The sequence below is a fragment of the Acanthopagrus latus genome, chromosome 10, assembly GCF_904848185.1.
Source record: "Acanthopagrus latus isolate v.2019 chromosome 10, fAcaLat1.1, whole genome shotgun sequence".
Lineage (NCBI taxonomy): Eukaryota > Metazoa > Chordata > Actinopteri > Spariformes > Sparidae > Acanthopagrus > Acanthopagrus latus.
Genome location: NC_051048.1, coordinates 17853040 through 17866259, shown reverse-complemented (window position 1 = coordinate 17866259; position 13220 = coordinate 17853040). Strand labels below are relative to the sequence as shown.

The following is a 13220-nucleotide window of genomic DNA, read 5'->3' as shown; positions in this document are numbered from 1 at the left end:
TCATATGTTGTTTGAACAAGAACAAAGTCAGTTCAGGAGAAAACACATCTGTGTTTACCCTGTCCTCCTGCTCGGCCTGCAGTTCTTTCACCCTCTCTAGCAGACCCAGCTTGGCTCGCTCCACGTTGGCCACCAGGCCCGTCACCTTGATCACATCCAGCTGCTTCTCTGGCTGCGGCACCCAAATGTTTACCTGCGAATCCACACAATCAATCAAACAATCAATTAACCACTACCACCAATTTTCATCATTTAACAAATTAAAGGTGTGAAAGGTCTCTCAGCCAGTAGATGGCAGAGGAGAGCGTAAACTAACCTCGTACTCCTCCATCATCTTCCTGATCCCGCTGCCCTTCTGGCCAATGATGTAGCGATGAAGCTCATAAGAGACTTCGACGTCCTCAGTTATGGGCACCAGCGCCTGAAGGAGGAAGCAGGGTTATTATTGAGGAAACGGACGCTGGAGGGGGAAAAAAGCAGAAGTGCAGTGGCGCCTACCAGCAGGGCGGCTTTAGCCAGTTCACACTTCTCTGCTCGCCCAGAGATGGTGATGATGTCACACTTGCGGGGGACGAACTCTGCGTCTGGGCTGACCTCACCGTTTTCCTGTGGTGAAGCCTCCTGACCTGTTAAATTTAAACACAGATGTAAACACTAACTGCCACACTGGAGTCAATTATCATAAGATGAAGTATAAGATAAAGTGACAGTGTTGTGATGTTGTCACAGCTGCAGTTGAACTTCTCCTGTTTGTTTTGTTTCTGACCTGCAGCGCTGTCGTCTCTCTCGGGGAACTTGATTTGGACCTCGTGCTCCCTGGTGATGTGCTGGATGCGGCAGCCTTTGGGCCCCATGATGGCACGGTGGTAGCGCTGAGGGATGGCCACCTCCACGCTCACCTGGGACTCCTGCAAGAGAGGAGACAGCTGGGTAACAACAGCACTGACGGTGAAAACACATCGCGACAAGTTCAGTAAAATCATCGAGCATTACATGTTCGATCCTGCCTGATGTGTAAAATGCAGCTACTAATGGCAATTAGATTCAACTCTTTTGACTGAGCTGACTTTGATCCATACAGTTGTCTCTTGTCATTTTTGGGCCATTATAAATATTTTAAGTAATAAAATAAAGATTACCAAGTCCAGTTCACAGCAAGGCCTCTTTAAAGTCTGGATGCTTGTAATATGGTGAGAATTTCTCATTTTTATCAATGAAAATATCCAGGATTTTTTCACTGTAATGTTGAAAAAGTATTTTTTTTTCTTGTAAATTTACACCTTTAATCTCTGAGAACACTGAATGAAAAAGAACAAGATAAGTCTGAGTTTCTTCCTGTTAAATTTATTTAATTAATCTCAGAAACTTTGGAGTTTCTCTTGAATTTATAATGTCAAATCTAAACTTAATTACCACTTTAATCTCTTAGTTGAAGTTTCCCTTTTTCCCCAATATTACACTCTGCCCACAGTTCTGTAATTATTTCTGTTTTAACCCACAATGACCCTAATAAGTTTTTCTCTGAAAAAAGGAAAAAAACAATTCTGTCACAATATCGAGATCATAAACAAACATGTAATGGAATGAATTTCAGTCTGTAATGATTAACTCCTCACCAGGTCCTCGATGATCTCCTGGATGCGTTTCTTGGCGGCCTCCACGCAGTCCTTGGCTCCCTTCAGAGTGACCCGCTGACTGTTGGTCCCCGTGCGAGGGAAGCTAACAGCTACTCCGCCGTACTCCTCCGCCAGCTCCCGCAGCACCTGGCCTCTCCGACACACAAAGTGGCGGTGGTGGCGAATGTCTACGACCATGCTGTCCTCCACCACGTCGTCCTGGAGAGTGAGGACGACAGGAATGTGGTAAGTGGAGGATATGTAAGTAGAGAAAGAGATTTTTTTTTATTTAAGGAAGCTCTAAGTTTAAACTACACATTTAAAAACAAGGAATGATGCAGGTGTTACCAGGTTTTTCACAAGACTTTCCAGCTCCTTCTGGGCCTGACGGACAGCTTCCTCCTTTCCTACAATGGTGATCAGTTCCTGCTCTGTGTCATCCGGCGATGGGAAGATAATGCGGGCGCCGGTTCTGTCACGCACGCGGCGAATATTGGCCCCGCCACGGCCAATCAGGAACTTATGATACTCTGGTTTGGCCTGGAGCTCGGCTGTGAAGTTGTTGACTTGCTGCAGAGGACAGAGGAACAGCGGCGGGATGTCAGACACTCACTTCTCTGTCACCTCTTCTGTTCATTCATTCACTGCAAACTTTTCTTTCCCCGCTTGCACCCACCTTCTCCTCAGCCAGCTGCAGCAGCTGTTTCTTGGCCTTCTCCACCTCCCCAGCGGGCCCTCTGATGGTGACCTTGTCCGAGCCGGACCCCTCGGAGGGGAAATGGATGTGGACGCCGCCGCAATCCTCCATGATGGAGCGCACAAGGCAGCCCTTAGAGCCAATCAGAGAGTTGTGCAGCTTGGCAGGGATGGTGACCTCTGTCTCCTTAATGTTGGCCTGAAGGGACGATGAGAGGAAAAAGGGAGATGAGAGACAGCCATTTTTGTGGCATTATGTCCTCTGCCTTGTCTCTTCTGGATATATAAAGGAATATTACAACAAATATTCAGACTCTTAACTTTAATGAATTAATTTAAATTTGGTGGTTAAATTGGAATCAAACTTATTCCATTAAGCAAAGGAAAACTACAAAGGATACAAAGGAAATACAAGGGAAAAAAATCTACTTCTGCTCAGAGATTCCTGTGAGTTTTAACAGAAACAGTGTGACGTCTCTCACCAGTTCTCTCTGGATGGCGAGGATTCGATCTCTGGCTGCCTCACAGTTGCTCTTCTTGCCTGTGATGACGATCATCTCGGAGTTGCTATTCTCCGTCGGCAGGTCGATCTTAGTGTTGGTCTCCTCGCGGATCTGGGGGCATTGACAACATCTGTCGTTTCGTGCCTCACAAAACTGGAACATATGCTCTGACCACAGTATCTAAGAACGACAGCTCAAATCTTCATGCAATTCAAGGTTTCACCTTTTTGATGTTGGCGCCGCCTTTGCCAATTATGTTTTTGTGAAACTGCTTGAAGATGGGTACGGAGAGCGAGAAGCTGTTCTCAATCTATAAAAGAGAGACAGCTGCTGTGAAGTCAAGTGCAGAGAGGTGCAGAGAGATCAAGAGTCTAAGACAGAGATAACAGGGGGTCGTACCAGGTCAGCAATGATTTTTTGGAGGAACTTGGCGCATTTCTCCACCTCGTTCTTCGGCCCTCTCAGCTGGACAATGTCACTTTTCTGTGCCGGGTCGGGGAAATTGATAATGACCTGGAAGTAGATGAGATAACACTCTGTTGAATTAAATTAAAAATGGATCAAAACAAATTCACAATGATGAACAGGCGAGATAAAGAGCGGTAAGGGTCGAGGAGAACGTTCACCTCAGGGAACTTGTCTCGAACTTCTTTGATTTTTTCTCCCTTCTGGCCGATGATTGTCCGATGGAACTTCTGCTCCACGATCAGGTCTTTGGTGCGCTCGTTTTCCTGGAAATGGGAAATAAAGTTTGTATGTGTGTGTAGGTTGGCGACCACGAGAATGAATAAATGAGCCGAGCTAAACCTTCGTACCATTCTCTGGACCATCTCGATGAGCTCTCTGCGTGCCAGCTGGACTCCTTTAGGATCTCCCTCGATCCGGACCAGGCCGCTTCGCTCAGAGTCTTGGGGGATCCGTACCGACACTTTGTACTGCTCCTTGATCCGATTGACTGTGTTGAGGGTGGAGAAAAGCACCGATACTAAGATACTAAGCTCAGCGGTAGCTTTAAAGACAATCAGAAAGGTGGACTTTCACCAGAAGAGCTTCACTTGTTTTCACAAAAAGAAATGAAACAGTTGATAAAAAGAAACTAGATAAAGCGTTTGTGGAAATAAATACTTCACAAATTCAAAAGTAAGACTATTTGATGTTTTTTAAGGCCTAATATTCATGAACTCATATTGTATACTTTGTGTTGAAGTATACTCACTGTTGGCTCCATTCTTCCCGATAAGGTGTCGGTGGAAACGCTGGTCTATGATGACTTCAGTGTAGTCCATCCTCACAAGCTGCAAACAGAGGGGCAGATTTAAGGTTTATGACTGAATTTCTACTGAGGAAACTCAAATCTGGATCTATTTTCTCCAAGCGTCTTTACTTTAATGGAGCGTTTGACTGTAACATTTTCAATGCAAGTAATTAACATTAAACCTGTAGCTGTACTAAATATCCTGTGTAGGCCTGCAGTTAATGCTCATCGATTTATCTGTGAATTATTTCCTTTATAATTTGCTCCACAGTTGAGTCTATAAAATGTCAGAAAATCGTTGAAAAAAGCCCTAAGATGACATCTTCACAATTACTGTATTTCATGAGCAACAGCTCAAAACACAAAGATATTAAGATTACAAGGATCTAAACACATAAAAGCAGTAAACCCTCATGTTTGAACAGCTGCAGCCATCAGGAGTGTCTGGCATTTTGGCTTGAAACATATCTTCAAATTTCTCCTGGAGATAAGATTCTTTTTATGCATTATTCACATGCTCTTCAGATCAGCTGTCCACATGTCTGTGAGTGTGTGTGTGTGTGTGTGTGTGTGTGTGTGTGAGTACTCGCCAGGTCTTTGATGATCTCTTGTATCTGGGCCTGGGCCTGCTCCACCTCTTCTGTTGGCCCCTCCAGACTGATGCGCTCCTCGCCATCTGTAAACTCTATATGAACCTTCACACACATAAAGACGAACTCATCTTAGTATTACAGGTATCACAACCTTTATCCTTCTAAAAGTATTCTGTATATTGCAAGAAGAAGAAGAAGAAGAAGAAGAAGAAGTACACAAACAACAACAACAACAACAACAACAACAAGACTTTTGTGTTTAATCTCTGGTTTCTGATTATCTCTCTTCTTACCCGTGGTAGCTGCTGTGTGATCCGTCCGATGTTCTGTCCTTTCTTGCCGATGATGAAGCGATGCAGCCAGGCCGGAGCCGTCACCTCCACCACCATCACACTCTTCGCCTGCACGGGGGACAAAAGGCTCACAAGTTCAAATCTAATTAAAATTCACAACCTCACTGAAATCTCTTTCTCTCAGACTGATACCCCAATAAAAAGAGAAAATCCGTCCTGAGTATGACTCTCTCCATCATTCCTTCCTCCTCCTCCTCCTCCTCACCTTGGCGTACACCTGTGTGAGCGCCGGTCCCAGCTTGTCGGGCTCCCCCCTGAGGATGATGGTCTCTGAGCTGGAGTCAAGAGGGGGCATCTCCACCGACACCCCCGTGGCCTCCAGGATCTCCTGCAGGGTGTTGCCCTTCGGACCTATGATGTACTTATGCTGAGACTTCTTGACCTCCACGGAGATGGTGGTGGTCTTCCTCTTCTGCGGGGAGAGGATTAGACGTGATAAACAAGCGGTTAGAGGAAGGGCGGTGGGAGGAAATGGGGGAAATTGAGGAGCACGGTGAGGGATGGATGGGAACATGCCAGGTGACAGAAAGAGGAATGAAAGATGGGAAGCGGGAGGGGAAAAAAGATGGCCTGAGTAAAGAAAAGGGGGACTGAGCGGCGGTAAGACAAAAGGAGAAAACGTATTTGTCATTACTAAATGACATTAGCATTCTCATCCTGTTGTCCTCCAGTGAAATCCAATTTTCCCTCCACATTATCTCCGGCCTGCCTATCACCAGCGCTCATCTGGCACACACTCCCAAACACACACATCCTCTCCAGGTTTCATCCATTCATCTTTTATTCAGAGTCTTGTTAACTTCTGGAGGGAAGGTAGAAAAATAAAACACCACTGTTGGAAACAATAATGAAGCCTACTCGTTTCAAAACCACCACAGTTTGTCTGACTCTGCCAAACAGTTTTATTACAGATGAGGTCAGCTCGCTCACACAAACATTCTGGGTAGCAGGGACTAAAAAACTGGCACAAATTGACTCACTCTGTAGACTGTAGCCAGACACAACTGAAAACTCCATATTAAAGATACTTCTTCTTTGGCACACGCTCTTCCTTTGTCATGCTGCTTGCTAAATTGTCTTTGCATTGTTTACAACACTTCAGCCAAGGAAGAGCCACAAGAAGTAATCAGTCCAATCAGCTTTGCCATCGTGTTGGCTACATTCACCTATTGGTTTGTTCAGACAGCTCAGATCTGCCAAACAGTGAGGTTATGTGAAGTCTGCATCAATAGATCCAACCGTATATATACATATATATGACTGCTGTTCATTCTATTAAGAGCCGAGATCAAATCTAATAATTTTCAGCTGTCCGACAACATAAAACAGATGTTAAACAAAATAGAATCCAAAGTAGCCAACATGCTGATTCCCACGGGATTAACATCAGCACATGTCGTCTGTGTTTGGCGAAACATAGTAGGTAATATCCGGTGGAATTTTTACTGTCCAAATCACAGACATCCTTTGCAATTAATTCAAATTACTGTAAGTACCCAGTTGATATACTAGTCCTGTGTGAACAGGGTTTAAGAGGACACTAAATATTGCAATCGCTGCAAATCACCTAAAAAGTAGATTGTGAACGCCTTTAAGATCTAAAATCATCAGTTTGCTCACCACTAGCTCACAATGCCAATTTTGAGATTTCTAAAGGTATAAATGCTTTGAAATGTTGATTCAAAAGACACAAGCTGATTTAAATAACATAGTTATTGAGAGACCATACCATACAAACAGAAGGATAGCAAAAATGACAGCAACAGTCAAAGGTAATTTAGTAAGTTGTAGGGGTAAAGATTAATTGCCCTCGCTGCAATTGAGTTATCAACTATTTCATTTTTGATTCGGATGACTTCAGGATTTTTTTTGACAGAGGAGAACAGAGACAGCAAACAAAAGGTTAGACAGAGGTGAAACAAAAGTCCCTGACAGGAATCGAACCGTGAACACTGCAGTCATACGATATGTGCCTTTACCATCAGTCCTCCAGGACACTCCATTAGGCTGCAGTTAGATTAAATATGATACTGCTGTTGCTTAACAATTAATCGCTTTCAAAAATGACTCAAACATTAAAAATCAATTCTAAACTCAATCAGGAACACAGGTAGGTTAGTTAAGTAAATGAGTTTATATGAGATCCCCAACAGACGCACCTTGTCGTCATAGATGGCTCGGATGCGGTTCAGCGCCAAAGCAACGGCCTCCTTCTCCCCGGTGATGACGATCTCGTCCTTGGGCAGGCTCGGCGGTGGAATGCTGATGCGAGCGCCCGTCTCCTGGCTCAGCTCCTGCACCAGGCGGTTGTGGGCGCCGGCGATGAACGGGTGGAAGGCCTTCTCCAGGGAGAGACGCTCCACCGCTCGCTTGTCCTGGCAAGTAGGTGAGGAGGGGCAGTCGGCAAACAATAGAATATGTAAACGGTGGTTTTACAAGAAGCTGAAGATGATTTGACTGATTCCAGAGGCAATAAAGTGAAACGCAAACGGAGCCCATGGCCGACCTGTTCAGCAGAGATCAGAAGTATCTCGTGGCGAGCCTTCTCGATGCCCTCCTTGGTGCCGGTGATGCGGATGTTGGCGCTGGGGTCGTCGGGACGTGGAATAGCGATCTTGGTGGCAGTCTTCAGCTCCAGTTCCTGCAGCTTCTCGCCGTTCTTACCGATGACAAAGCGATGGTGCTCCTTGGGGATGGCGACCGTCGCTGAGGCCTGGTGGAGTGGAAGAAAGTTTGAAGGAGAAAGTGAGATATACATTCGATTGTTACACAGTGGACAATGGCAGTAATTTATTGGAGCAGAGCACATTATCTCCCCTGAAGTGATTCAATTTGCATTATACAGATCTCTCTTAGGAGTTAAGGTTTAGACATATCCACAGAAATACAGTAGGACTGTAATTGGATGCATCTTAACAGTAACATTGAAATAGTTTTCAGTAAGTAAACAACAACAAAAGCCTTCGACCTTGCAAGGACGACAGAATGTTTTGTATCAATAACTGCAGCTCAGCTAAACAGGTGGACCTCAGTGTACCAATTCAAGTGGAAATCAGCATGTTTGCCGCCAGCTCACCCCAGGGAGCTGACGGTCATTTTTCAGCTCTACTTTGTGTCCTAAACCGGCCGGCCTGCGCAGAAGGAGTTGTTGAAGTTGCAGCTAAAACTAACTCTATCTTTGGATCCTCTAAAATGACCAGCAATTACCAGTAAAAGTAACAGTCACATTAACACTTATCTGGTCTCATTCATCGGTCCACTTTGAGTATTTGTTCATAAAAACATCTGTTACCCAGTGGTATTTTTCAGTGGATTCACATTGGGGACAAAAAACTTCCTCTGAATCTTGCTTTTTAAACTTCAGTCACTTAAAAGAAATTGAGTTACTCAGGCTCCAAAATAAAAGAATGTGTAATCCCTAAAAATACAAACTGTTCAACACCAGCACACGATGTGCCTGCACAAATGTATTATCACATAATTCTCACCAGGCACCGTTTCATTTCTATGCGCTTTCATGTTCTCCATTAAAAACTAAATTAGTTCATAAACTCGTGTTTTTGCATGTGCTGTTTGTAGAGGGAAACAAAAGAGATCCAGTTTGTGACAGCGGCGCCAACAGTAATACTAATTGGAAATGCTAAGCAGAGAAAAAGTCGTCTGTTTCAACTTTTAACATTTATTTATACAGAAAGTCTGTTAAGATTTCTCTTTAGACCTATCAACTTTGGTGATAATCTCATGACTGCAATTTACAAATTAAATCATAGTTTCATGTAAAAGCAACATACTGCATACATTTTATTTTTGCGTACTTGGAAAACCAACTTTCTGGATTATTGTCAGTATAACTTTGATTTGCAACAATGGTCTTGACTAAAACATGAATAATTATTACCCAGAAAGTGTAATGTTCATGTTTTTATTGTTACTTTTCATGATGTTACTCGGCTCACTTATAAGGGAGGGTCTTTTTTCCACTGAAAATAAAGGTTATGCAAAAAAAACCCCACTCTTTCTTTTATGACTTTGAGGAGAAAAACTTTTTTTCCAGTTTAACAGTCAATAGGACTAAAAAAGGCAGCATTTTCAATTGCTCTAGTGAAGAAAACACCCTTGCCATGCACTCTGCATCACACCAGCCAACCTGTTATGACAAACTATAAACACAAACCACTTAGGTGAATCTACCTGCGTCTGAAGACGAGCTACGATTTCCTTGCGTGCCTTCATGACCGAGTCCAGTTTGCCGGTGACCATGATGGACAGGCCCTGGTCTTTGGCCAGGGACAGCTCGATGTGGGCCCCCGTCCGCTGCATGATGTCCAAGCACACTTTGGCCTCCTCGCCCTCACCAAACTGGCTGTTGTCCTTGTAGCGACGCTCTTCAAGGGGCACGTGGAACACCTACGCATAGACGCTCTTACAGGTTAGATGAGGAGGAGGAGGTGGTGTCTTCTTTTAGTTATTTTTACTGTACCAGGTGTTCTCTTTTTTACCAGCTCTACTGCAGCCGATGTTAATACTATTAGAAAAATGTCAAAAGAGCTGAGCAATTAACAGTTCTGCGAAGTAGAAACTGTCAACAATGACTTTGCTTGTGTTTAACTATGTGGTTACTGACCTGGGTGATGACCGAGGCTTTGATGGGCCTGATCTTGCTCCCCCATGCTGAAACCGGCTCCCCAGCCTTCTCCCCTGGTGCCCCCTTCTCCGGCAGCGGAGGGAAGGCCTCCAGGTAGGTGGGGATGTAGGCCTCATCCTCCGGGACACAGCCTGGCCCCGAAGAGACAAAGATAAATAAGGCAAGGATGAAGGTAAAGATGGAGGGAGGGAGATGGGGATAATGGTGAGAGGAAAAAGTACAATCGCATACAGCGCAAGAAATCAATACAATGACAAGTAAGAGAGAAAATAAAAATACACTGGCCTGATCTCCTGGGCTAGTAAGTGGCTAGTGAGGTGAGAACCCTTCTCACGAGGAGTTATAATGGTATGGTAAGGTATGTAGTTGACAGATGGATGTACCTGTAATCTCCTGGTCCTTGAGGCCACTGCGATGCTCCGCAAAGCTCTCCGGGGTCAACACTGCCACTGAGCTCATGGTTCAAGACTTATTCCGCTATTCCACTAAAGACAGAGAGGTCGGGAAAGATGAAGAATGAAAAAAGGTAGTGGGGGTGAAGAATCACATGTGAAGAGGAAATCAGTGGCTGTATCTGCATGATAATTAAAAAAAACTAACTGGGTGGTCAAACAGCAAAAAGCCTGCATCTCTTATATATGTTCTTTTTTCCTCCCTCGATTGCACAGTGTGTAATTCTCTAGGATCGCAAGGCGAGATTCCCAGAAGACTGAGGCTGCCTCTGTGCCACTGCTACACTGCACCAGTGCTGCACGTTACACCTGAGATGCTCCAATTAACACTTCACACGCCATAGACAAACACACAGCCTCAGGGACAGGCTTATCACAAGTCACACACTAAGAGGATACTAAAAACAACTGCTGCTGGCATTCCTTGTGATACAAAATCACAGGATCTATTCAACCGTGGGACTTCCCTCAGCAGTTTTTCAAATAAAATAAAACACAAAGACATCAAAGTCTGACTGTGCATGTTTCATTAGCACACAGAGACAGTGATCCAGAGAGAAAATTGTGTTTTTATGGCGACCAACTGCTGGTGCAGCAATAAAATAAAAATCATTAGAATGCTCAAAAGCAGACATTTACGAGAAAGCCGTAAAGTTGTTCTCTAATTAACAGTCGATGGAGGAAAGAGGTCTTAGATCTCTTCCTCTTTTCCTGTTTTTTTTTTCTAGATTTCAGATGAAAGCCATGCTAAAAATGATGGCTGAGCTGTTAAAGGCATTGCTTTTTTTGACCCAACAGTTTTTGCTTGATATCTCTGATGTTGTTCTCAGTCATGAACAGTCGTGCAAATCCATTCCCTCGCTGTGTGATGCTTCTGGCTGAGCAACAACAGCGACTTTGTGTTATTATCTAAGATCTGTAAAATGTTCCCCTCGGATCACTTCTCCTGAAATATCATTATGTGCTCCCAGTGTGTATTCATATCGGAGCTGCCACGTGAGAAACACTCCTGCCATTTATAAAGCAAAGAAATGTCTAAAACAAAAGTGCAAGTCTTACAAATCTTGTGGGAAATGCTGCAGCATACAGCACCACTAAGTTAAAGATCCGATCGAGCAGGAGTAGCTTTGTCTAACTGTATTGTGCAAAGTGAAGCCCAGGCTTACCTGCAAAAGGTCAATTGCCAGAGAGTCCGTCCAGTTAGCTGCTACCGTAGGCGCTTCAGTGTGAGTGTGTGTTTGAGCTCCTGGGTGCACAGGAGAAGAGAGAAAAGAGAGTGGAAAGTGAACACTGTAAATCAAAAAGCTCTACAGCACGGAGGCCGGGTTAATACTGTAGACACCCACACTGCACTGCACCTTATACTGTCTGGATCTGATTCACTCTCCTCCTTTCTCCTCCCCTCCCCTCCCCACATCTCTCTGCCCCATCATCCCTCCTTAATAGTTTCCACAAATTTGGCCGAACAAGAAATTCAAGAGTAAATCTCTTCCTTTTCCCCTCACTTGCGTGGAAGTCTCACACTGGGATCACAGGGGAGAAAAACAAAAGCCTGACAGCAGGCAGTTTGAAACATTACAAGCTCATGCTGCGGAGCCAACTTTGTTTTAAAATCCAGTGGAGCTCCAAAGCATTTCAAAGACACCAAATACGCCAGGCGAAAGTCTCAGATGTGTATAGAATGATACAACAAATGTGGAATATTTCTATTGGATGAAACGGTGCAGCCAAAAAAGAAAAATCGATGGAGATGGATATCTTGGGTTTAAATACTGCTCCTAGTGAAAACATCCCACAGCTTCAGAGAAGAACTGGATCAAGCTGAGAGGGGATATGAAAGATGATTCTAACCACCTACTTCAGAGGAAACAGGTAGGATAACTTGTAAGTTAACTGACAAGTGACTTTAGATTTCCACTTCAACACATTTCAGATGCAAAGACTCCACATTTATACTCAATCTGCATCCCAATCCACATTAACAATATTTACTTATTTAGCATACAAAAACTAGATATTATAAAATGTGATGCATCCTTACAGTACCACAGCAAAAACCTACCTTCATGTGAATGCTGCAGTAATAATTAATCCAATTACGCTGTAATTACAACAGATCGGGCTCATTCCCCCACATGTTGAATGCTTTTATTTTGGAAACGTTAAGATATAGTTTGCTGTTAAAGCTTCAGGACTTTACTGAAGGGTGATTGTAAATGCAGGATCTTTATCTATCCTATGTGTACATTGTGGTGCGGCTACTTCTGCTTTAATAACTTAACGCAATACTTCCTCCACCATTTGCAAAGAGGCAAAATAACAAACTGTCGCCCAAAGCCTGCCACTGTGAGCCACCAGAACGTTAGTTTACCAACAATTACGTTGAAATGCGGGAAACTGACACATTTAGAAAGAAATGAAAGAAATACAGTGAATGGCTTGCTAAATGGGCTTTACTTGTCAGCTGCAGGGTTTAATATGTGTTCTCTCTACAGATAAGTAAGAAATACAGACGGTGACATTAATCCATCCGTGCGCCGTTCTAGCTAACGGTTCCGCTAATCGCATCTCTCTCTCTGTCTAGCTGAGCGTCTACGCTAGCTTGAGGATGCACTGCATGGCTGGTCCTGCTAGCTTAAAAGCTACGTTAACCCCCGCTATGGAACAAATGCTAGGAGTTCTAAACAATTGTTAGCTCGGCTGGCTAAGCTAACACGCATCCCTTGCGCTCCGACCTCAGCCGGGATGATTAGGCGCAAGGACTTTCTGATAATCGGCTAAAAAACAAGCCAGGCGGATAGACAACCAGCTCCATATCGCTAGCTCCGGGGGCGCTAACCTTGCTAACCCTGCCTGCTTCTCGTTATACTTGAACCGGCTTTTTCGCTACCGTGCCTGCTCTCTCATTTCATCCATGCAGTTCACATTTAAGCAGAAAGCGAAAATGAAATAGACAAGATATCCCTACCTTTCAGAGAGAAAATATAGCAGAGGGTGTATGTTTGACAGGTGATGGTGTAAACACAGATGTGATTGGTCTAGGAGCATTTCCTCTGCCGGCGGAGCGATACCAGCATGCACTGCGACTTGCAGAGTATAAAGGAATT

At 44.1% G+C, this 13220-nt stretch overlaps 1 protein-coding gene across 1 annotated transcript in view; it reads right to left on the bottom strand.

Moving 5' to 3' along the window:
* hdlbpb (high density lipoprotein binding protein b) overlaps positions 1-13220 on the bottom strand; it is a 20457-nt gene extending 7237 nt beyond the window's left edge. Inside the window, exons 1-23 of the mRNA XM_037111733.1 lie at positions 13082-13220; positions 11280-11359; positions 10045-10146; positions 9641-9792; positions 9208-9423; positions 7523-7729; positions 7176-7391; positions 5222-5428; positions 4957-5064; positions 4661-4765; positions 4032-4110; positions 3631-3770; positions 3442-3546; positions 3215-3328; positions 3039-3125; positions 2795-2926; positions 2293-2511; positions 1965-2186; positions 1617-1835; positions 767-908; positions 499-626; positions 317-421; positions 59-193 (exon numbers count right to left, since the gene is read on the bottom strand). Of these exons, the coding sequence (XP_036967628.1) occupies positions 59-193; positions 317-421; positions 499-626; positions 767-908; positions 1617-1835; positions 1965-2186; positions 2293-2511; positions 2795-2926; positions 3039-3125; positions 3215-3328; positions 3442-3546; positions 3631-3770; positions 4032-4110; positions 4661-4765; positions 4957-5064; positions 5222-5428; positions 7176-7391; positions 7523-7729; positions 9208-9423; positions 9641-9792; positions 10045-10120 (3114 nt within the window). The 5' untranslated portion in view covers positions 10121-10146; positions 11280-11359; positions 13082-13220. The remainder of the gene's footprint in view (positions 1-58; positions 194-316; positions 422-498; positions 627-766; positions 909-1616; positions 1836-1964; positions 2187-2292; positions 2512-2794; positions 2927-3038; positions 3126-3214; positions 3329-3441; positions 3547-3630; positions 3771-4031; positions 4111-4660; positions 4766-4956; positions 5065-5221; positions 5429-7175; positions 7392-7522; positions 7730-9207; positions 9424-9640; positions 9793-10044; positions 10147-11279; positions 11360-13081) is intronic.